General features: G+C 37.2%; 1 protein-coding gene across 1 annotated transcript; it reads right to left on the minus strand.

The window, feature by feature from the left end:
- Positions 1-16,160: 16,160 nt before the first annotated feature.
- LOC107830696 (bidirectional sugar transporter SWEET12-like) lies at positions 16,161-17,902 on the minus strand. The gene is made up of 6 exons (XM_016658332.2): positions 17,753-17,902; positions 17,568-17,604; positions 17,249-17,459; positions 16,969-17,130; positions 16,727-16,846; positions 16,161-16,639 (listed from the first exon to the last, which is right to left on the minus strand). Exons 1-6 carry the CDS (start codon positions 17,796-17,798, stop codon positions 16,325-16,327), a joined length of 891 nt encoding a protein of 296 aa, XP_016513818.1. The 5' UTR covers positions 17,799-17,902; the 3' UTR covers positions 16,161-16,324.
- Between the last annotated feature and the right edge of the window lie 8,462 nt (positions 17,903-26,364).

The following is a 26,364-nucleotide window of genomic DNA, read 5'->3' on the forward strand; positions in this document are numbered from 1 at the left end:
GATTTTCGCCATTGATTCAGATGAGATAAAGCGGAAAGAGGTAGAGTTTGGTATTTTCTGGTCTTAAAAGATTGAATCAACAAGCGGTGGAAGAGAAGAGACAGAGAGAGGAAGAAACTTATAGAAATTGGTGAAGATGAAGGTAAAGTTTTGATTCAAAGGGGAAACATGTATTTATAGGTTCACGGCGACGGTTCGGTTGCACTAGTGGCCGACCGTCACTGGCAAGTATTTAATGTTTTAGGGAACCGAAACGACGAGATGTTTCGGTCACCTCAAACGCTTACATCACGGGGATGACATCATTATCGGGGTCTCCGTAACATCGAGGCTCAAGTCGTTTCTTATCATTTTATTCTAAGAAACGAGGGGACTATCTGTATATGGTAAAAATCGGGGCTACCCAATTTCAGTCTTCGATGGAAAAAGTGATTCCACGTCGGAAGACCAGAACGTCGAGCTCGGGGTCGAAGTTCCTTTCCGAGGTCATGGTCGATAACACTTACTGATGTCAGAAGAAGGCATGCTTCGAGGTGATGCCAGTATGAGTCAATAACGGAAAGAGCGAGATACCTGCAACGGGCCGGAGATCACGTCGTAAATTTCGGAATGGATTAAACAATTGGCAAATATGATTTCCTATTATAATTGGAAGTGTGCCTTATTTAGGACCCCCCCCCCCCCCCATAAAAAAGGGGATCTCATCCATTTGTAACGGATTGATCACTGCTCACTGATAAGAAAATATACGTACATTATTCTCTTGCTATTTTACCTAGTGTTCTTCAGAATTGTTTTATCATTTATTCCCATAACCATACCTCAAGATCGTCACAGGTCGAGGTCGAGACTTAGCCTACACACTGGTTTGATCTACTTTACTCTTTAATTTGTCTATTTAATCCCTTGTTTATCAATTGACGTTAAATTAAATCACATATCCTTAAAATCACAATATAAGTTTAATTGTTATTCGAATGTTAGGGTAAACAGTTTGGTCTTTAGATTTAATAAACCCGACACAATTGATTTAGTTTAGTAATTATAAAATCCGAACTAACCCGACCTAGGTACACCCAGACTATAGCGTATTATCTTCGGTTACTCCACTTATTTGTCAAATGCCTAAAAAATCTTTTGAGATGTAATTTTGAGTACATGATTATCATAGGGTCAAAATCATTACGTTCTTGAAACTTGGCCTCAAAGTGAAGCTTTTACTTCTGATTTGAACAATTAACATTTTCCTTCTCTTTCTTGATTGTTGGGTACATATACATTTTTCCTTTCACGGCATCATACAAATTAAGATCCATTGATCTCTCACAATCCACTCGATATTCACAGTTTATGTTTTAATTTTAGCCATGAAAATATAACATGTTCAATCCGTCTAGACTGGATGGTTTACGTTGGGTAAATATTTACTTACGTGTCATTTTGAGCAGTAGTTCAGTTAGTCCATCTAAAAGTTTGCGCAATTTGGACTAAATTGAATCTACAACAAAATACTTTTCTTCCTAGAATTGGTGATAATTTCTCTTTCATTGGTAACTAAGCTAGGTATAAAAAAAGTTTAAAAAGAAAGAACTATATCACTGATTAATCATATTTTTTTGTACGGAAAAGGGCTAAAACTACCCTCAGACTATTTGATTTGGTACAAATATACTCTTCATCCACCTATTGAGCCAAAAATACCCTCATCGTTATCTTTCTGGCTCATCTATGCCCCAACGACTAACGGTCAATGCCAAATAAAAAAAGTTTATTTAAATTATACGTGGCAATTTTTTATTGGTCCAATTTTAAACTATGATGCCAGTTAAATAAACTCACTCATAACCCTTTGTTTTACCTAGTCTCAAAATCTGGCCCACCTAAAAAATGGCCAAACTCTTGATTGTTAAAAAAAATTAACTTCTCCATCTTTTCAAGTCTACCATCACCTGCCACCCTCCCCCCCTTTCCTCCCTAACAACCACGCTGCCACCACAACCATGATTCTCATATTTGCTCCATTGCTCCATTTTCGAACAACAATAACGAGAATATTATGCTAATCGAAAGGGTCAGATTAGAAAATCTATATTTTTTCGATTTGATGTACTTTTTTTGTTGTAAAAGTGGGAGTTTGTTTAAGGAGCAGTACCTAGGCCATAATTTTTTTATTTTCTACAATAAATTACCATTTGGGTTTAACAACCTTTTAAGAATTTGAAAAATTTACAAAAACTGTGAAGAAAAAACTAGACTATTCCGAAATTTAAAACCCATGAATTCATAATGGGTTCTTTGATTATCTTATGTGATGAGAAAAAAAAAGATTTACCATTGTAAGTGACATTTGAATGTAAAAATTGAGGTCATTTGACGACATTTTCGAAAAATGACAGCTCCAATAGTAAATGTAAAATAAATAAGATGATTAAAATATGAAAAATGACCAAAACTGCCCCTAGACTAAAAATGTAGTGGCAGCGTAGTTGCTATGGAGGAAAGGGGATGATGGCAGCTATGATGGTGGTCGAATTGAAATGATAGAGAAGTTAGTTTTTTTTTTTGACAATCAAGAGTTTGGCCATTTTTTTTTAAGTGGGTCGGATTCTGGGTTGGGTAAAAAAAATGGGTTAAGTGTGGGTTTATTTAATTGGAGTCATGGTTTAAAATTGGATCAATAAAAAGCTGTCACATGTAATTTAAATAAACTATTTTTTATTGAAAGAATTACAAGGAAATACACATGACTTCACACCATAACAAAAATAGCCCTTGTTTTAAAGTTTTTACCTCACCTAGCCCACATTATACATATTTTGAAAGCACTTGCAAATTCAAAATCTGTGTTCTTACAATCATTGCTTCTAAAAGCTATGGAGTTAATTCTTTGTTCTCACAACCATTGCTTTCACGCTCTCTTCTTCTCACATCTTCTACATACGCTTCAAGGGGCTGTGTATTTTCTGCTTCTCTTCTTGTGTCACCTTGCAACGTAAGAAAGAATAAAGTCCACCATTGAAGATCATTCAAAACTTTGCTTTTGAAAATGAGTTTTTTTGAATTTGTTAGCTGTTTGGATTGAGTATTGTTCCAATTGATTGAAAATATCAAAAGGAGTTCAAAATTTAAATTTGAAGTGATTTAGAGTAGATTGGAGCAAGATTTGAGTTAAATTTCAGAAAAGACCAAGGAAGAAAACGAAGTCAATTTTTTGTATAATTATGTATAATATTGTATAATAGTGCATATGAGTATAGAAACACACCTTATACATTATTATACACCTTTATACAAGCGTCTGTAGACGAATTTCTTCCACAATTTTCAGTTACAATTCTTGTTCAAAACCAGTCCAAATCTCCATTAAATGACTTCAAATTTTATATACAACCTCCTTACACTATTTCTAACAAGTCTAAATAAACACCCACTCCAAATTTCTCACAAAATCAAATTCAAAATATAAACCTACATATTTAAGCTGGTTAAAAATCTAATTTTCACTATCCTAATGAATTTGGTTTGTTGAATTAATATTTGAGTCACAATTACTGATTCGAAAATTAATTTAAAAGCTTGAGGAATCTTTTTTAAAAATTAAATAGTAATTTTGAGAATCTATTGGAGTTTGATGTTGAATCTTAGCCTATTATTTTCGGGCTAATTGGTTGTAAATTAAAATATAGGCTATAAAATTGAAAAGTATGGAACCCAATTGTTCTAATGTGAAAATTTTCCTTTTTTATTTGGCATTGACCATTAGTCTTAGGGGCATAAGTGAGCCAGAAAGATAACGGTAATGGCATTTTTGGCTCAGTAGGTGGACGGATGCCATATTTGTACCATATCGAATAATTTGAGGGCATTTTTGGCCCTTTTCCATATTTTTTATTTATTTTTCTGCATTCTACTTTAATTTACCTATTTAAGATTTGTGGTCTCGCAACAAATATTCTTTATCACTTGGTTGGGTGCATGGATGATAATATTCTTTTAATTTGCACGCTTAAGAAGCATTAGTAATTGGCATGAAGAATCTAGGTTATACCCTAGCCAACATGAATTAAATAGGGTAGGCATCAAGAGTTAAACAAGACGAAAGAAAATGGTTAAACATATTAATTAGCATCTTACACCTATTTTAATGTGAGTCACAACTTAAAAAATTAATTTGTTATCATTTTTTTGTGTTAATTTTAGTTTAATATTACATTTGTTCCAGAAAGAATGTATTATTTACTTATTAGTCCATTAAAAAAAGAATTGCTTTCCAAATTTAATTTAAAAACAATTTAATGTGAACTTTCAATTATATCTTCGAATGCGGATCCAAGATTTAGATTATGTGGGTTCAACTTCTAAGATTTTTAATGTTGTACTCATTGTATTTTTAAAGTTATGGGTTCAGACCTACCATTTGTTACAAATTTAATAAAATTTTACACATAAATTTATATTCCGCGACAAAAGTACTAGGTTCAAATGAATTCAACAGCCATACTCTACATCCGCCTCTATCTTCAACGACAAACTTTTATAAACACACAAATCGTATACATCGTTAAACGTGACATACAAGTAAATAGTACCAGAGTGAAAAGAAGAAAGTGAAATTCATCACTTAGGACTGGCCCTTTCTTGGAGGCTTTCTGGCATCTGAGATCAATCAACTCAATGGGAAAAATTGCGATAAAAAAATTGACGGCTACCCTTATGTTTTGAAAAGATAATTTAGGGTTCAATTTTTTATTTATTATAGAAAAGGCTGAATCTTTAACTGGTCAAGAGGCTTTCTATTTATGACCTATAGTAAAAATTGCAATAAAAAATTTGACGGTTTCCTTTATGTTTCGAAAAGATAATTTAGGGCTCAATTTTTTATTGTAGAATCTAAATCTTTATAACTGGTGAGTGACTTTCTATTTATGGCCTATAGTTTTGACGACTTTTATTACTCGTTTATAGAGATACACTGAAATGCAAAACAAGTTTTCTTTTGGCCCTTGATACCTAAGAAAAGTATACGTCCACTGTCAAGTATCCTTTTGTTTGACTGGAATATTCGATTTTTGACTATTACACAACACAAGCTTTCATAATTTTATAAAGAACTATTCGTACGGAACTTTGGGTTGCCAAACATTTCTATAACTTTTTGATTTTGACCGAAAAGGTTAAACTTCAACCACTGCAATTCGATGGTCTGCATCAGTCAGCATCGGAGATTCGACAAAGCTTCGGGTGGTCGAGTGTTTTAGTGGAGTCCGGAACCAAAGTATGGTTCTTCTGGACTCAAACGATAAAAATAAGTGGAAAAGAAAGGGCTACCATTTTATCTATAGCGCGTTCGCGAAGCACTAGGAAGGTTAGCCTATACATTCGCGATGTAGGTCCCGCGGTCGCTTAGAAGGAATGGCCAACTGGGTCCCCAAGCCCTTATGCCTACGGGTTTACGATGTTGGTCCCACTTTCGCATAGGGCTGCACTAAGTAGTCTTCGTGTTCGCGATAGAGTCATCGCGTTCGTGATGAAGAAATTTTGGGCCAAGGCAAGTTGTGCTTCGCAAATGCGAGGGGCCTTCCGCATTCGCGAAGAAGGAATCACTGGGCAGTACTTAAACATTTAAAAAACAAGGGTTGGCCATTTTTACAAAACTTGAGTTTGGGAGCTCGGATTTGGACGAGATTTTGAGGGATTTTCAGAGATATCAATTGGGGTAACGATTCTTAACTTGATTTTGGTTATATTCCACTAATCTAATATTAATTTTATCATTTAATGTTGGATTTGGGGTGAAAATTTGGGAAATTTTGAGAAGAGTTCTTAGACCGAATTTTGGGATTTTGATCGAGATTTTGGTGTCAAATTTGAATAAATTTGGTATGGTTAAACTCGTGAGTGAATGACTGTTCGTATTTTGTAACTTTTACCCGATTCTAAGGCGTGGGCCCGGGGAGGCTTTTTGGATGATGTTTTCAATTTCTTGCCTTAGCTTTGATTTCATTAGTTACATTAGTTTCTTGTAGCTACATTTATGTTATGTAATTAATTTGGCTAGATTTGGGCATCCAGAGACGGATATTCGTGGAAAGAACATTGTGACAGATTGATTTGACATTGGTTCGAGGTAAGTGGCTTGCCTAACCTTGTGTGGGGGAAACTCCCCTTAAGATTTGGTACTGTTTTGATATGTGAGCGTTGTGTATGCGAGGTGAAGAGTACGTACCTGGGCTATTTGTTGTAAAACTTCATTTTTCCCTAAGTCATAACATGTTTTTCCTTATTTGAACTACACTAGCATATGTAGCTATCTTGTTTAGTTTAGAATAGCATCCCTACGTGTTTTAACTGCCTAATTAAACTCTGTGCAGTATGTTTAGTGGAATTACCTATTTCCCTTGATTTGAACATAGTGTAAGCTGTAGGTTTTCTTGCTGTAATTGTTATTTTTATTGGTTGAGCTGCATATTTACTTTGGAACTAAGGAACGGTATTCCAGGAGATCCCCCTGTACTGCATATTTACTTTGGGACTACAAAACGGTATTTCGGAGATCCCCCTATTCTACATAATTACTTTGGGACTACGGAACGGTATTTCGGGAGATCCCCTTGCACATTTACGTTTGGGACTATGAGACGGTATTTCGAGAGATCCCATGTTGTTGTCTCTGTGTTTTGAGCTATCGTCTTTATATGATTTCATTCCTGTTAGATTTCTGTATTTATTTTTAGTGCGATATTTCATTTTGTCTTATTTCATTATATTTATACCAGTAGGGCCCTGACCTGATCTCATCACTACTCGACCAATGTTAGTCTTGACACTCATTGGGTACTACTATGGTGTACTCATGCCCTTCCATGCACATGATTTCGGGTGCAGATCCAGGTACCACTTATCAGCCGCATTACTAATGAGGCGAGCCAGCTATAAAGACTTCAAGGTATATCTAGCACGTCCGCAGACCTCAGAATATCTATCTATTCCTCCCCATGTCAAACACTTCTTATATTTTTTTTTTGTTAGACACTGGAGTATAGAAGTACTATTTCTTTCTGTATCTTGTGACTTATGACATTTCGTATTTTGAGAGAGTTTATGTACTTTTCGAAAGTGATTATTGTATATGCCAGCGGCATCTCCTTTCCTTATTTGTATTTACCTGCTAGTTGATAGCTTTTATATTTTCGTTCATTTTCCGCAAATGTTAGGCTTACCTAGTCATAGTGATTAGGTGCTGTCGCGACGGTTCACGAAGGGAGAACTTGGGTCGTGACAAGCTGGTATCAGAGTTGTAGGTTCATAGGAGTTGTGAGTCACAAGACGGTTTATTAGAGTCTCGCGGATCAGTACGGAGACATCTGTACTTATCTTCGGGAGGCTACGAAATTGTTAGGAAAATTCTACTTCATTTAATTCCTTATCGTGCGAGATTATTGACTTCGAAATTCTAAACTTCTGTCTTTTATTCTCTTACAGATGGTGAGGACACGTGCAACCAGAGATAACCAGGCACCTGTGCCCCCTGCTAGAGTCACCCGAAGTCGGGGTCGGGGCCGGGGTAGAGGCCGAGGACTTCCACGTGGTGCAACCAGAGAACCCGAGCAAGCTACTACCGAGGAGCCACCGGTAGTTCTATTCGGAGCACATGCACCTGAGACGCCTACTAATACTACTCCATCTCTTTAGGAGACCCTTGCACAGTTTGTGAGCATATACAACACTCTAGCTCATGCAGGGTTGATTCCCCTTGCTCCAGCCACATCTTAGGCTGGGGGAGGAGCATAGACTCCCATCGCCCGCAACCCAGAGCAACGGGTTCAGGATGATCAGATTCTAGAGGTTATACCGGTACCACCTACAGCCCCAATCAGCCCGAGGGTAGGGCATCAGTTTTAGAGGAGCAACAATATATGTTTGAGAGGTACAAGAATTACGACCCTCCTACATTCAGTGGTCTAGCATCAGAGGATGCTCATAGATTTCTGGAGGAGTGTCATTGTATCTTCGTCACTATAGGCATAGCAGAGTCGAGTGGGGTTTTTTTCACTGTTTCTAGCTTTGAGGAGTAGCCTATCATTGGTGGCGCACTTATGAGTTAGACAGTCCGGCTGAGGCATCTTCCCTTACATGGACTCAGCTTTCAGATATGTTTTTGAGAGAGTATGTCCCTCAGAGCCTCAGGGACGCTTGGTGCGCGGAGTTTGAGCAGTTGCACCAGGGTACCATGACTGTTTCAGAGTATGTAGTCTGTTTCAACGACCTGGCTAGACATACCCTGGCATTAGTTTCTACAGTTCGAGAGAGGGTCCGTCGGTTTATTGAGGGACTCATTCCCAATGTCAGGACTAGCATGGCCCGGGGGTTAGAGATGGATACTCATATCAGTAGGTGGTGAGTATTGCTAGGAGAGTAGAGGGTATGCTTGCTCGAGATATTGAGGAGAGAGAGGCCAAGAGGTCTCAAGAGTCTTGCCATTATTCTGGTGCCCGTGCCCCAACTGTAGTTCATCATGGTAAGGGATATGTGAGTCACCCCATTCATTCAGCTCTTCCAGCCGCCAGTGGTATTTCAGCTCCTCCTAGACCTCAGGAGCATTTTTATGCACCTCTAGTATCTAGTACGCTTCCTGCACATGGTACTTTTAGCGGTCAGTCTAGCAGACCTGGCTTGAGCCAGCCACAGCCACCATGTCCTCCCAGAACTTTTTAAGTGTGGTGACACTCGTCATATGGTGAGGGATTGACCCAAACTTATGAAGGGTGTAGCTCCACGGACTTCTTAACTACTGCATGCTCTACAGGGTTCTCAGGCTATGATTACGACACCAACTGCCACTCCACCTACCCAGCCAGCTCGAGGTGGAGGTCGGGGAGGTAGAAGTTGCTCTAGAGGGGGAGGCCAGGCCAGATTCTATGCCCTTCCTGCTCGTATAGAGGTTGTTGCTTTCGATTCTGTCATTACAGGTATTGTTCCGGTCTGTCATAAAGATGTATCGGCTCTATTCGATCAAGGCTCCACTTATTCTTATGTGTCATCTTATTTTGCCCCGTATTTGGCTGTATCTCAAGATTCTTTGAGTTCCCCTATTTATGTATCTACTCATGTATGAGATTCTCTTATTGTCGACTGCGTGTACCGGTCGTGTTTGATTGCTTAGAGTGGTTTTGAGACCAGAGCCGATTTATTACTGATCAGCATGGTAGACTTTGATATACATGGGCTGATTGTCGCCCCATTATGATATTCCTGACTTCTACGCCTAGACCGTGACACTAGCTATGCCAGGTTTACTACGACTAGAGTGGAAGGGTACCTTAGATTACACTCCTAGCATAGTTATTTTATTTTGTAAAGCTCAATAAATGGTTGAGAAGGGGTGTGATACGTATCTAGCTTATATGAGAGATGTCAGTATCGATATCCCTACAATCGAGTTAGTTCTAGTAGTGAGGGACTTTCCAGATGTGTTTCCAGCTAATCTTTCGGGCATGTCGCCCGACAGAGATATTGATTTTGGCTTTGATTTGTTGTTGGGAAATCAACCCATCTCTATTCCTCCTTATCGTATGGACCCTCCTGAGTTGAAGGAGTTGAAGGAATAGTTACATGAATTGCTGGATAAGGGCTTTATTCGGGCCAGTGTGTCACCTTGGGGTGCTCCTATCTTGTTTGTAAAGAAAAATAATGGTTCTATGCGTATATGCATTGATTATCGCCAGTTAAACAAAGTCACAATGAAGAACCAATATCCTTTGCCTCGTATTGATGACCTATTTGATCAGTTACAGGGTGCCAAAGTGTTTTCCAATATTTACTTTCATTCAAGTTATCATCAGTTGAAGATTCGGGAACTAGATATCCTAAAGACTGCTTTTAGGACTTTGTATGGTCATTACAAATTCCTTGTGATGTCATTTGGGCTGACCAATGCCCAAACAATATTTATTTGATGCACAGTGTATTTCGGCCTTATCTTGACTCATTCGTCATGTCTTTATTGACGACATTCTTGTGTACTCCCGGATTCGGGAAGATCATGAGCAACACCTGAGGACAATGCTTTAGACCTTGAGAGAAAAGAAGTTATATGCAAAGTTCTTTAAATGTGAGTTTCGGTCAGATTCCGTAGCATTGTTGGGTCATGTGATATCGAGTGAAGGGATCAAGGTGGATCCAAAGAAGGTGGAAGTAATGGAGAGTTGGCCCAGACTGTCCTCAACTACAAAGATCTGAAGCTTCCTTGGTTTGGCAGGGTATTACCATTGATTTGTTGAGGGGTTCTCATCTATTGCAGCACATACGACCAGGCTGACCTAGAAGGGTGCTCCGTCCAGATGGTCAGAGGAGTGTCAAGAGAGCTTTTAGAAGCTCAAGATAGCTTTGACTACAGCCTAATATTGGTATTGCCTTTAGGTTTGGCGGTCTTATACATTTTATTATGATACGTCACGAGTTGCCCTCGGCGCGATGTTGTTGCAGGACCGTAGGGTGATTCCCTACACATCTAGACAGCTGAAGGTGCATGAGAAGAACTATAATGTCCAGGACCTTGAGTTAGTTTCTATTGTTCATACCTTGAAGATTTGGAGGCATTATTTGTACGGTGTCCCTTGTGAGATCTACACTGATCATCAGAGTTTGTAGCAGTTGTTCAAGCAGAAGGATCTTAATTTGCGTTAGAGGAGGTGGTTAGAGCTGCTTAAGGATTATGATATCACCATTTTGTACTACCCATGGAAGGACAATGTGGTGGCCGATGCTTTGAGTCACCGGGAAAAGAGTTTGGGAGTTTAGCTTATCTACCGGCAGCAGAGAGGCCCATGGCGTTGGATGTTCGGGCCTTAGCCATCCAGTTTGTGATATTGGATATTTCTGAGCCTAGTCGAGTATTGGCTTGTGTGGTCTCTCAGTCTTATCTTTATGATTGTATTAGGGAGCATCAGTATGATGACCCCTATTTGCTTGTCCTTAGGGACACGGCCCAACATGGTGATGCTAAGGAGGTCACTAATGGGGGATGATGGTGCATTTAGGATGCAAGTCATGCTATGTTTGCCTAATATAGATGGTTTGCGTGAGTTGATTCTTCAGGAGGCTCATAGCTCGCGGTACTCCATTCATCCTAGTACTGCGAAGATGTACTAAGACATGAGGCAGCATTACTGGTGGAAGAGGATAAGGACATAGTAGAGTATGTTACTCGGTATCTAAATTGTCAACAAGTGAAGTATGAGCATCGGCGACTGGGTGGATTGCTTCAAAAGTTAGAGATTCCAGAGTGGAAATGGGAGCGAATTACTATGGATTTCGTTGTTGGACTCTCATGGACTCAGTAGAAGTTTGATGCAGTATGAGTGATTGTGGATAGACTAACCAAGTCAGCTCATTTCCTTCCTGTGATGACTACCTATTTTTCCAAGCTATTGGCTCAAGTTTATATGCAGGAGATTGTCCAATTTCATGCGTGCAGGTATCTATCATCTCTAACTGGGGTACGTAGTTTACATCACAGTTCTGAAGAGCCGTACAACATGAGTTGGGTACTTGGGTTGACTTGAGCACAATATTTCACCCTCTGACGGACGGTCAGTCCGAGGGCACTATTCAGATTCTTGAGTATATGCTTTGTGCATGTGTGATGAAGTTTGGAGGTTCTTGGGATTAGTTCTTACCACTTGCGGAGTTTGCCTACAACAACAGTTATCAGTCCAGCATTCTGATGGCACCATCTGAGGCTCTATATGGTAGGCGGTGTCGGTCCTCAGTGGGTTGGTTCGAGCCGGGCGAATCTAGATTATTGGGTATGGACTTGGTTCAGGATGCCTTGGAGAAGGTTAAAGTGATTCAGGATAGACTTCACACAATCTAGTCCAGATAGAAGAGTTATGCGGACCGAAAGGTTTGCGATGTCGCATTCAAGGTTCGCGATACCAAGGTTTATTAGCCCCTTTGAGATGTTGCGGCGAATTGGGGAGGTTGCTTATGAGCTTGTCTTGCCTCCTAGCTTATCAGGAGTTCATCCGCTATTTCATGTTTCGATGCTCCGAAGGTACCACAACGATCTGTCTCACGTATTGGATTTCAACTCAGTCTAGTTGGACAAGGATTTATCGTATTTTGAGGAGCCAGTGGCTATTTTGGACAGGCAGGTCTGAAAGCTGAGGTCAAATAACATTGCATCGGTAAAGGTTAAGTGGCGGGGTCATCCGGTCGAGGAGGTGACTTGGGATACCGAGAATGATATTCGCAGCTGTTATCCTCATCTTTTCACCACTTCAGGTATGTCTCTATGCTCGTTCGAGGATGAACGATTGTTTTAAGAGGGGGAGGATATAACGACCCAGCCGGTCGTTTTGAGAGTTAGAGCCTCGATCCCCTATTAACTCCTTTCCCCATATCTATTTCTGCTATTGTGACTTGCCGGGAGGTTTCGTTTTGGTTTTTGAGGTGTTTTGGGATATTTAGTCTAAATGGAGGCTTAAGACTTAGGATTTGGACCGTAGTCGAAACTATGTGAAGACGACTTCGGAATGGAGTTATGTTGATTCTATTAGCTCCATTGGGTGTTTTGGGCTTAGGGGAGTGTCCGGATTGTGTTTTAGAGGTCCGTAGCTCATATAGGCTTGAAATGACGAAAGTCGATTTTTTTGAGATTTGGACCGGTAGTGAAATTTTTAATATCGGGGTTGAATTCCAAAGCCAGAAGTTGGAGTAGATCCATAGTGCTGATTATGACTTATGTGCAAAATTTGGGGTCAACCAGACATGGTTTGATATGTTTCGGCATTGGTTGTAGAATTTTGAAGTTTCAAGTTCTTTAAGTTTGAATTGGAGGGCAATTCGTGATTTTAGCGTTGTTTAATGTGATTTAAGGGCTCTACTAAGTTCGTATGGTGTTTTAGTATTGGTTGGTATGTTTGACTGGGCTCCCAGGGGCCTCGGGTGTGTTTTAGATGCTTAACAGATTATTTTTAGACTTTGAAAGTTGGCAGATTTTCTGATGTTTTGTTGCAAACGAATCTTTCATCGTGTTCGAGAAAGGAGACTCACATTCGCGAATAGTACTTTGTGGCAGGCGTATTTTTATGTTTCCCGCATTCGCGAAGCACTGTGAAGGTTAGCCTACGCGTTCGCGATGTAGGTCCCGTGTTCGCGTAGAAGGAATGGCCAGCTGGGTCCCCAAGCCCTTATGCCTACTCATTCGCGATGTTGGTCTCGCATTCGTATAGGGTCGCACTAAGTAGTCTTCGCGTTTGCGACAGGTTCATCGCGTTCGCGATAAAGAAATTGTGGTCCAAGGCAAGTTGTGCTTCGCGAACGCAAGGGGCCTTCCGCGTTCGCGAAGAAGGAATCACTGGGCAGTACTTAAACATTTCAAAAATGAGGGTTGGCCATTATGGTGTACTCATACCCTTCCCTGCACATGTTTTCGTGTGCAGATCCAGGTACCGCTTATCATCCACATTACTAGTGAGGCGAGCCAGTTGTAGAGAGTTCAAGGTATATTTGCCACGTCCTCAGACCTCAGAGTCCCTATCTATTCCTCCCCATGTCAAACACATCTTGCATTTTTCTTTTTTTTAGAGGCTCTGGAGTATAGAAGTACTGTTCTTTCTATAGCTTGTGACTATGACATTACGGGTTTTGGGAGAGATTATGTACTTTTCGAAAGTGATTATTGTATATGCCGAGTGGCATCTCCTTTCCTTATTTAAATTTTCCTGCTAGTTGATAGCTTTTATGTTTTCGTTCCTTTTCTACAAATGTTAGGCTTACCTAGTCATAAGGACTAGGTGCCGCCACGACGATTCACGGAGGGAGAACTTGGGTCGTGAAAAATTATTTTTTAAGTTCAAAAAATCTTAGGGTACATAAATTTATTCCATAAAAAGAGTTTTAGAGATTGAAAAAAAATAGATCAGAACGCAAAAGAGATTAGTATAACATTAAGAAGGTCATACAAGTGTTTGAGGAAGCACAATAAAAGCTAAATCCTTAACATGAATAAGCTTTCAAGACTATATTATAAAATATCGACTCTGGAATAGTGTGATTATCCTTTGTAGATGCCTCTAATGGAATCGAAATAATATTCTTATGTCATGCATTACTTGCAAATGTCAGATCAAGAGACATGATATTGTTAGCAATAAAAATAAGTGATGTACCAGCAACAATTTTATTATGAGGTCATACAACTCACTTCAGATTTGATATACCTCTTCAAAATAACTGAAATAATCATCACAAATATATCAAATCAGAGAAATAGTGCTAAATTTATAAGGAAAGAAAAAGTGATAATATGGGATGAAACGCTTTTGGTTAAGCGTAAAACGATTGAAACAATCCCCCAGAGTTTTAGAGATATATTGGATATCAATGAACTATTTGGTGGAAAAGTAATAGTTTGGGAGGTAATTTCTGTCAAGTACGATAAGTAGTTCCAAAATTGACCAAAGCATGAACTGTAAAAGCTAGCTTGCCAAAATTATACTTATGACCTCAAATGAAAATATTGAAATGGCAAGAAATATAAAAGTAAGAACAGATCCAACATTCAGTGAATTCTTGCTTCGTGTAGGAACGAAGAAGAACATCCAATAAAAGATGATTAGGTTCTTGTAGAACACTTGGTTATCATACCAAATGGTAATAATAGTGCATTTAATAAGGAAAATATTTTCATCATTAGATTAAAATGGAATTTGTGGAGTTCTGGTTAAGGCAGAGCAACCAAAGAATTAGGAGGAAACATACACAAAAAAATATTGTCCACAAAGAAGTGTTCGTAAAGAGACCATCACAATAAATATTTTTAAATTATAATACATAATTATCTAACTAATATGACAAAATTGATCATTTGTGTAAGTTTTGGTGGTGTCCTTTTATTTTAAATTCATGTATTATGCTAATGTAAGTAATATTTTTATGCATTTAGACGATTGTTGTATAATTATACATAAAATTTCTCTCATTAATTAAATTTTATTATTCCTTCATATAAATAATGTTTAAATCATCACGTGTCATTATTAACGTGCAACGCACATTTAAAAAATACTAGTTAATTTTTTAATGCAAAAATACATTAAATAAAAATATTTAAGATAACACAAAATTAAATTTTTGTTAGTAATCTTTAGCAAGGAAAAAAAAGCCAATGGGACAACCATTAACGTCGGAAAGAGACTTTGCATAAGACTTTAAACACATTATAACGAAATTCATATTCAATTTGAATTTGGGATTCACTTTAGATATCTTTTAGTCCTACTTTTTCTTAATCTACACGACTTGAAAACTAACTGATAAAATATTGAGAAACAGAGCAAAGCTGGGACGAGGAAGACTAGTTAAGCCGACGGGAATTCCATTTTAATAAAATAAGTGAACAATAATGCGGAGAGTACTGCTACCTCGAATTATTTACTTTACGTGTGTATTTAGGAAAATTTTGGTAGTCGTAAGTATCTATTACCTAGAGGCGGAAAAAGATTTGAAGCTTATTACTTCAAAATTTTAGTACTTGTAAGTTGTAAGTTAACTGGATTCTAATTTAATAATGTGTACATTTTCAATAAATTTTTTAAGATAAAGCTGTGTATGAACATAAGTTACAGGTCCGACCGAACCTGTAACCCGTATTCTAGCTATATCCCTGCCTTGACTCATGTATTAATATACAAATTAATTATATATACTGACAATGCAATTTTTTACCACAATTTAATCGAGTGTAGTAGGTTGCTCTTCTATTTTTCATGTTACTATATAAGGCTTTTCATGAAAATTTATCTGTTGTTATAGATGAACTAATTAAACCTGATGGTGTAAAATACACTGATAGTGCATAGAAAAACTTAAACTCGATAATATTGAACTGAATTCTATGCACGTTGCATGCTTGCATTAAAGCCATGAACGAGAAATGGCTATTTGTGTGAACAGTCATACTGCAACAAATGCAGATATTGTGACACAAGATGCAACTGAAGATATCTGCTTGCGCACGTGCTCAAATTTGATGTAACGACATTTCGACCATGTAAAACGTGATGAAATAATTTGTCCAATTAACAAAAGGATTAGTACTTTTTACTGGTGGTAGAGCATAAAAACGATAGAATTCAAGTTTAACGCAAATGAAGTTGAATAAAAATGTATTTTATTGCTACCACAATCAATGACTGACAGCTATGTTTTCTGCATTAAGACGGCTATTTTCTAAATAGAAAGCTAATTACTACTTAGAATAATTAATGTGTACAAACACGTAAGGAGTTAGAACAGAGTAAATCAAAGTAATCACTTCTTAGGCTTCGGCAGTTTGCAGCTTGGGCATATTCTCAACTTTAGCTGCTTCAACTCCACATGTAGAATTATGCAGACACGAAGCCACGTGAATTTTTCCTGAGGAAATTAGTGAACCAAGCTTTACAATGTCAATAATCTGTTCCTCTGTAAGTTCTGGAAGCTTCTGATTATTGTTCTCATCTACGATAATGACATGGTTTTGTATCTTCTCTGAAAGTTTCTGCTCCTTTAAAATGGCCTTCTCCTTTTTGTTGTATATTATATAGAGCACTATTTGGAGAATTCCTAGGATGAATCCCAATATGTTTGGAATCTACAATGACAAAGATGGAAGTAAATACATGAGAAGATTCAACATATATATTTCACGTAACATAAATACATTAAGTATAGAACTTACAGCAATGTTAATGTCTTTTACGAGAAGACCATAGAAGAACCACATGACAGCACTTAATGTGAGGAAAACGGATAGGAGAAGTGGCATGTATTCCACACTCTTTGTTTTTATTACTTGTCTCTACATAAAATTAGAAAAATAAATAATTAAGCATTATCTTCATGCATGGAAAAGCAGGGGAATAAATGAAGACGACTATATAAGTTTTAAAATAGGTGAAATATTTGTACATAAAAACTCACCACAATGCCCAAGGGTGCTACAAACACACACAAGGAAAATACAAGGCAAATCCATCCAACTGCTTGACCACGAGCGGCACCTTTGAATAGAAATTGCGTAACAAGGACAATAACGCCAAAGCCACCCACCACTGATAATAAGAGCATCTTTAGAGTTTGGACCTGCAATAAATAAATTGTTAAGAGCAAAGTATATTTTCTTCCGCTAAGAAAAGAAACGAATAAAAATAAATCCTATTATGTAATAGAAGAAATATTCCAATTTCTTGCAAAACCATACCCTGGCTTTCTTTGGTGCGTAGAAAAGGTAGAAACCGACGTAGATAGTTTCAATGAAGCAGCCAAAAGAGTTTATGGTGATGATAAGGGTCGTGTTTGTCTTGAGAAAAGCATAATAAATCCAAAGCATGGAACTGAAGAGAGCAACCACATATGGAATTGATTGATAGCCTTCTGTTGATTTCTTCTTGTAAATTTTATAAAACGTGGGCCTGCAGGTGTGAAGTTATATTATATATATAGTATTAGTCAAATTATAATTAAGCCGATATATAAGGGAAAAAAATTATATTAAAAAGTATAAGCAAATGGAGACTCACAGTGGAGAAAGGAACACAATGAATGAGATAATGTTACCTGCAAATTGCCAAACGGAAAAAGGAAAGAAAGACGAAGAGTTATTTACGCTAGAAAGTAAATAAGTACTTAACAAAGAGTTGTGCATGCAAATGATTTAATAAATGTTATGTTAATTACTTATGGAGGAAAATAGGTTTGTATTTACCAAGGACACCAAAAGCAAAAGCCCAGTGACCAGAAATACCCGGCATCTCTCTCTTTTTTTATTTTTTATTTTTTATATATATGTTTCTAGCCAAAGAATTGAAAATTTCTAGCACTCTGTCTCTCACCCACAATGCTAGAGTTGCACAAGTACTACTTGACACTGAAATAAGGAGAGCTTTGGTCGATATATTTATATAGGTTGGGGGTGGGAAAGTGGGTGCAACAGAAGAAGAACTTTTGTACTACAATAAAGTGTATATTTTATTCTAAAATGCAAAAGAGCACTCTGAAGAGGGAAGAGAGCACTCTGAAGAGGGAAGGTGCAATGAAAATATAGAGACGAAGGGACTGTTGCGGAAGCCAAATGTATATAGTGTGAATAAGTCACAACTACTATACCAAAAATTATGACAGCCACCAAATAATAAATAAGACAATAAAACAATAATAAAGGGAACACCAGAATTTACGAGGTTCGGCTAATTTTGCCTACTCCTCGGACACAACCAATATTTTATTTCACTCCAAAAATACAAGTGAAATAATACTAAAGAGAGAAGATACAAATGCCTTAAACAGATGAGAAGGCAAATGAGAGGTGTGTTTCAATCCTAAACATTAGGCCTTCTTTTATAGGGGAAAAATCCCCCCAAACTTAACTCCCAACCAATGTGGGACTTTGGCATTTTGCCAAACTTCAACAAATCTCCACCTTGGCAAAATTCCATATTTTCAATTCTCTCTCAATAACAAATTTTGGTTGTGTCTTCATCTTCAATCTTCAGTGTTCAACAATGTTGATCAAATCCAAACAATGTTGAAACTTGACCGCAGTCACCACCTTTGTCAGCATATCAGCAGGATTCTCTGTAGTATGAATTTTCTTCACCGTGACTCCACCTTCTTCTATGATTTCGCGCACGAAATGATACCGAACATCAATGTGCTTCGTCCTTGCATGATAAACTTGGTTCTTCGCTAATTGAATAGCACTTTGACTATCACAAAAAATTGTGATACCTTTTTGTTCAACACCAAGCTCCTTTAGCAATCCTTGAAGCCAAATTGCCTCTTTCACAGCATCTGTAATAGCCATGTATTCTGCCTCTGTTGTAGACAAAGCAACTGTTGACTGCAAAGTAGACTTCCAACTAACTGGTGCCTTTGCAAAAGTAAACACATAACCAGTAGTTGATCTTCGTTTGTCCATATCACCCGCAAAATCTGAGTCACAATATCCAACTACAGACTGATTGTCTTCCTGCTCAAAAACTAACCCGACATCTACAGTATTATGAATATACCGTAGAATCCACTTCACAGCTTGCCAATGCTCCTTCCCTGGATTGTGCATATATCTGCTAATAACTCCAACAGCTTGTGAAATATCAGGCCTTGTGCAAACCATTGCATACATCAAGCTACCAACAACATTTGCGTATGGTACCTTTGACATATACTCTCGTTCAGCTTCATCCATTGGCGACATAGTAGTACTTAGCTTAAAATGGGAAGCAAGTGGAGTACTAACTGGCTTAGTCTTGTCATCTATGCCAAAACGTTGAAGTACTCTCTTCAAATATTCCTTTTGAGATAAACAGAGTTTCTTTGAACGTCTATCTCTAATTATCTCCATGCCAAGAATTTTCTTTGCCTCACCCAAATCCTTCATCTCGAACTCCTTCTTCAGTTGAATCTTCAACTTATCAATTTCTTCCAAATTCTTGGAAGCTATCAACATATCATCAACATATAGGAGAAGATATACAAAGGAACCATCTTTAAGCTTGTGCAAATACACACAATGATCGTATTTGCTTCTCTTGTACCCTTGCCGCAACATAAACTCGTCAAATCGCTTGTACCATTGTCTAGAAGATTGTTTCAATCCGTACAACGATTTTTCAAGTTTGCACACCATATTTTCTTTTCCAGCAACTTTGAATCCTTCTGGCTGAGTCATGTAGATTTCCTCCTCCAAGTTTCCATGTAAAAACGCAGTTTTTACATCCATCTGAACTAGTTCCAAATTCAATTGTGCTACCAAAGCCAACATAATTCTAATGGAGGAATGTTTTACAACTGGAGAAAACACTTCATTGTAATCAATTCCCTCCTTTTGAGCATATCCTTTGGCCACCAATCTTGCTTTGTAGCGAACATCTACTTGGTTAGGAAATCCTTCCTTCTTTGCAAATACCCATTTGCACCCAATTGTTTTCTTTCCCTTCGGGAGATTGGCCAATCTCCATGTATGATTCTGATGAAGGGACTGTATTTCATCATTCATGGCAATCCTCCACTTATCTTCTTCTGAACTTTGGACAGCGTCTTTATAAGTAGTAGGAACATCATCAGCTACAATTGAGGTTGCACAAGCAACCGTCTCTATGAGACGAACAGGTTTCGTTATTGTTCTTTTTGGCCTGCTGGTTGCTATTGATTCAAGTTGTTGTTGAGATTCCTGAGTTGGAATCTCCTCTACTGGCTCTCCTTCCAGAGGGTAATCTTCATTTGTTTCCTCCTCCGCTTCTTGTGTAGGAAAAATAAATTTTCCCTCAAACTCCACCTGCTTAGAAGCACCTTCATTTTGTTTGGTATCTTCTGTTACCTTATTTACCATAGCAAATTCATCAAAGGTAACATCTCTGCTGAACATTACTTTCTTTGTCATAGGACACCATAAGCGATATCCTTTGACTCCAGAAGTAATTCCCATAAAAATAGCCTTCTTTGCCCTTGGATCCAATTTTGACTCCGTCACATGATAATATGCAGTTGAGCCAAACACGTGCAAAGAGTTATAATCTACAGCAGGTTTTCCGTACCATTTTTCAAATGGTGTTTTGCCATCAATAGCAGCAGATGGTAGACGATTAATGAGGTGGCATGCATATGTAATTGCCTCAGCCCAAAATTCTTTGCCCAAGCCAGCATTGGACAACATACACCGTACCTTCTCCAGCAAGGTCCGGTTCATACGTTCTGCCACTCCATTCTGTTGTGGTGTATGTCTAACAGTGAAGTGTCGGATGATGCCATCATTTTCACAGACCTTATTGAAATGATCATTTTTGTATTCACCTCCATTGTCTGTGCGAATACACTTGATTCTCCTGCCTGTCTGATTCTCCACCATCATCTTCCATTTGAGAAAAATTCCCAACACTTCATCTTTGCTCTTCATTGTATACACCCATACTCTTCGGGAAAAATCATCAACAAAGGTTACAAAATAGTGCTTCCCACCCAATGAAGGTGTTTTGGAAGGACCCCAAACATCAGAGTGTACATAATCCAAAATGCCTTTAGTATTATGGATCGTTGTACCAAATTTAACCCTTGTCTGTTTCCCTTTAATACAATGCTCACAAAACTCCAAGTTGCAAGCCTTTACTCCTTTTAACAATCCTTGATCTGATAGAGTTTTCAAGGATTTTCCTCCAGCATGTCCCAAGCGCATGTGCCATAGCTTGGTTGCTTCTGCCTCTTTGTCGTCACTGGATGTTACTGTCGCTGTCCCAATAACTGTACTGCCACGATAGCGGTACATATTATTATTCTTCCGATTAGCCTTCATTACCACTAGTGCACCGGAGCATACTCTCATCACTCCATTTTCTGCAATGATTTTGAACCCTTTTGATTCTAGGGCTCCCACAGAGATGAGATTCTTCTTCAAATCTGGTACATATCGAACATCTATCAATGTTCTGATCATTCCATCATGGTTCCTTAATCGTATTGAACCAATGCCATATGAGGTAAGAGGGCTGTTATCCGCTGTGTGGATGACTCCATATTCTCCTTCTTGAAATTCCACGAACCAGTCCCTGTTGGGACACATATGATAGCTACAAGCCGAGTCCATCAACCATATGTCTGATGATGTTGATGACTCTGTTGTAACTAATGAGAAGTCTGAATCATCACAATCAGCTACATTTGAATCCATAATAGCCTTTCCATTGTTATGTTTGGCCTTATTCTTCAACTTCGGACAGTCTTTCTTCCAGTGCCCTTTTTCTCGACAAAAGGCACATTCATCTTTACTGGGTCTGGATCTTGACTTGGATCTTCCCTTCTTTGTCCTCGTTTGATTTTGAGGACGACCCCTCACAAATAGTGCTTCTCCTTCTCCGCCCTTCTGTTTTTCTCGCTTTCTTTGTTCATAGTTGTACAAAGCTGAACAAACTTCTCTGAGAGAAATTTCGTCATTTCCATGGAGTAGAGTAGTTTCAAGGTGCTCGTACTCATCAGGAAGTGACGCCAACAACATTAAGGCCAAGTCACCATCATCATAAGTTGTATCCATATTTTGCAAATCTGTGACCAACTTATTGAAACTGGTGATATGTTCATTCATCGTGGTACCAGGAACATAGGTGAAGTGAAACAGTCTCTTCTTCATGTACAATTTATTTTGACTGTTTTTCTTCAAAAATTTATCCTCCAGTGCTTTCCATAATTTACTTGCAGAAGTTTCCTTTGTGTATGGATATTTCTGCTCTCTAGCAAGGTAGGATCGAATGGTACCGCAAGCAACACGGTTGATAATTCTCCAATCTTCTTCTCCAATAACATCTGGTTTCTTTTCTTCAATGGCCAGATCTAGCCCTTGTTGAAAAAGGACATCTAGAACCTCGCCTTGCCACATCCCAAAATGTCCGGACCCGTCAAAAATTTCTACCGCAAATTTCGCATTTGACACAATTCTTGTCATAAGCGAAGATGCCAATGATGACGTATTGTTGACACTTGATGTAGATTCTTCTTGTTTATTGTCCCCCATATTTGACACAAATATTATTTAATAGCTGACGACACAAATCAAGATTATTTCCTTTCTGATGTAGAAGATCAGACTAAGCTGCAACTACAGAGCATACTCAGACAGAACCTTGACTCAGTTACCAAGATAAATCTTTTCTGATGTGGAAGATCAGACTATGCTGCAACCACAGAGCATACTTAGACAGTACCTTGGCTCTGATACCAATTGTTGCGGAAGCCAAATGTATATAGTGTGAATAAGTCACAACTACTATACCAAAAATTATGACAGCCACCAAATAATAAATAAGACAATAAAACAATAATAAAGGGAACACCAGAATTTACGAGGTTCGGCTAATTTTGCCTACTCCTCGGACACAACCAATATTTTATTTCACTCCAAAAATACAAGTGAAATAATACTAAAGAGAGAAGATACAAATGCCTTAAACAGATGAGAAGGCAAATGAGAGGTGTGTTTCAATCCTAAACATTAGGCCTTCTTTTATAGGGGAAAAATCCCCCCAAACTTAACTCCCAACCAATGTGGGACCTTGGCATTTTGCCAAACTTCAACAGCTCCTTTATTATGTCATCCACCAATCCTCAATTGCACTATGGCTTAAAACACATGCGTTAATTTTTTTTTTGGAGGGGATTTCATTTTAATGAATTTATATAGAAAGTGAGCTCCTTATCAGCTAAAAAACAATTCAGAAATGATGGAAGGACCAATTATTGCCTGCCATTTGGCATCAATAATGTAGGAGATCAGTTTGCTGCAATGACCGAAGAAATTCAGGATATGCTTCCCTTTGCTTTGCTTCAGTAGGTTCATCTTTTCCTAGTGGGCTGTCATTAACTTATCGATCTCTATAGTTATAAAGGAATACATGCATTCAATTTCTTTGTTTCTTATATATTTGAGCGCGTCAAAATAGACTGAGCCAATAAATAGATAGGGCTATAATCCGTCGAATATTTTGCTTGGGTTACAATGGAAATGTCAACTTGGACTAAGCAATGGGTTATAATTTAGCGTGTCCAATTCAAAAGCTTTTTCCATTTGTGTGTTCTTTTATACTTTGTTTAATTATCAAATGAAACTAATAGATTAATAATCTTTTCTTTATTTATTACGATTATTTCAAGCAAATCAAGCTCCAACATAATTATTTTCTATGTTTTGATAAGTTTTCTTATGGATCAATTTAGGCTACATATGCAACTCAGTTGGCCCAAGCTTTTAATTGAACTATGCCCAAAATAATTCGCCAATAAACATACGGCTAGCCAACTTGTCCAAGTCTGGATGAATTAGGCTAAGGGGAGGAGGCAGAACCCGAGCAATTGTTCGGACGAACTCGTTAGCTTTTGTTCAAGCAGTGTATTTATGTTAAGATTTTCAATAAATATATAAAAATAATATCAAATTTAAAACCCAATCATTAACACTTGAAATCATTATTCGAAAATTCAGAACCCATAAAATTAAAAATCATAACTCCGCTCCTAATTAGGCTGGTTATAATTTCACGAGAAATATTTGACACGGGTACATGTATATACATTACTACTATGTTTTTCTATGCATGGAAAGGGTCAAATGTTGAACCAAAAAAGAAAAGCAAAAGGAATGGTTCAAATTGACAGAAATACAGAAATAGAGTTTATTAATTTTGTTACGCTCGATAACTTTTGTTGTAGGTACTTTATTCTGTTATACAAAAGTTATTAATATAACATATACGCATTGGCACTGTTTCAATGATTGAACGCGTTCAAAAAATAAAATCCTTCTTCTCTTACTTTATAATATAAAGTTACTTCTCCTGCTTTAATCTTATCATGTGCATACATCGCTTGCCTGATATTGGTTTATGATAAAAATGAAAAAGACGTTAGTTTTATAAAGTAATTAAGATTAAACAATTGAGAGATGGAGAACCAAAGGTGCATTTCATTTCTTCTAAATTGAGTGGAAGACTCTAATTTCTCTACTTATATTAAAAATGGTCCTCCCCACTACACATTAAGGATGCATGTAATGTATCCTTTTTACTACTTAAACCTAATTTAACTTTTAACAGAAAGTTATATGTCATTTTAAAATCGTGACCAATTACTTCTAGCTCTCTCATTGGATGTATGTCGTCGGCGTTGCCGAGTAATTGAAATTAAAAGTGAATGAGCCTAACACGGTTAAAATTTTATTTGGTTAATAGACCTAAATAATTTGCTTATATTAACACCGTGTTTCCCGTTCTTCTCATGACGAATTATAGATATTATACTGAATAAAACATCATGATTTAACATGAAGTAGTTTGGAATAATATGTTTTGGTCAATTTATATGAGACGACCAACCTTAGTTAATACTTCAATCTAAGTAACAAGTACATAGCCTCAAAATTTGTATCCTCTATGTGTTTCGGCCAAATAGAACCCTTTTTAATTTGCATGCTTAAGAAACATTAGTAAATGGCATCAAGAATCTAGGTTATACCCTAACCAACATGAAGTAAATAGGGTATTAAGAGTTAAACAAGACGAAAGAGATTGGTTAACATATTAATTAGCATCTTACGCCTAATTTAATGTGAGTCACAACTTAAGAAATAAATTTGTTATAAAAAGTTTTGTTAATTTTAGTCTAATATTACATTTGTTCTAGAAAGAATGTATTATTTATGTATTAGTCCATTAAAAAAAAATTACTTTTTAAATTTAATTTGAAAATAATTTACTGACAAGCGTTTATAACCACATAAATGTATACACTGTCAAACTTGACATACAAGTAATAGTACCATAATAATGAAAAGAATAAAGCAAAATTCACTTAGGACCAGCCCTTTCTTGGAGGCTTTCGAGCATTTGAGATCAATCAATTCAGTGGAAAAATTTGCAATAAAAAATTTGACGGCTCCCCTTATGTTTTGAAAAGATAATTTAGGGCTCAATTCTTTTATTATAGAAAAGGCTGAATCTTTAACTGGTCAAGAGGCTTTCTATTTATGACCTATAGTAAAAATTGCAATAAAAAAATTTGACGGCTTCCCTTGTGTTCTGAAAAGATAATTTAGGGCTCAAATTTTTATTGCAGAAAAGGCTGAATCTTTAACTGGTGAGTGACTTTCTATTTATAACCTATACCTTTGGCGACTTTTATTAGTTTATAGAGATACACTGCAATGCAATACAAGTTTTCTTTTGGCCCTTGATACCTAAGAAAAGTGTATGTCCACTGTCGAGTATCCTTTTGTTTTGACTGGAATATATATTCGATTTTTGACTATTGAACAACACGAGATTTCGTAATTATGGGTTGCCAAAATTTTCTAAACTGTTGATTTTGTCTGAAAAGGTTAAACTTCAACCACTATACTCGGGTGGTCGAGTGTTTTAGTATTAAAATGATACATCTTTTTTTGTATTTATATTTAAAATAAATGAGCCTATTTATAGAGTAAATTTACATAGACACGTCCTTTAGTATTATTTAGAGGGAAAAAATTCAATTTTTCCTCTAAACTATTCGACGGAAGAAAAATCCCTATCATAATTTTTAGTTTATTATATATTTGAAACAATTGAACTATAAACTTCCATTTTACATTATGATAAAATTTTATTGCCACATAACTTCCAAAATGTCTTCTCTAGTTTGAGAAATATCAATTGTTTTCTTATGCAAAAAGTTGAAAATATTACTTCTTTAGCTAGACTTCGACACAAAGAGCCTCAACTATAATACTACTTATCTTTTCAGAGAAAGTTTTAATATATTTATATGAAAATCGAAAACCTAACAAGATAAGTTTAAGTTTAA

The sequence above is a fragment of the Nicotiana tabacum genome, chromosome 6, assembly GCF_000715075.1.
Source record: "Nicotiana tabacum cultivar K326 chromosome 6, ASM71507v2, whole genome shotgun sequence".
Taxonomy (NCBI): Eukaryota; Viridiplantae; Streptophyta; class Magnoliopsida; order Solanales; family Solanaceae; genus Nicotiana; species Nicotiana tabacum.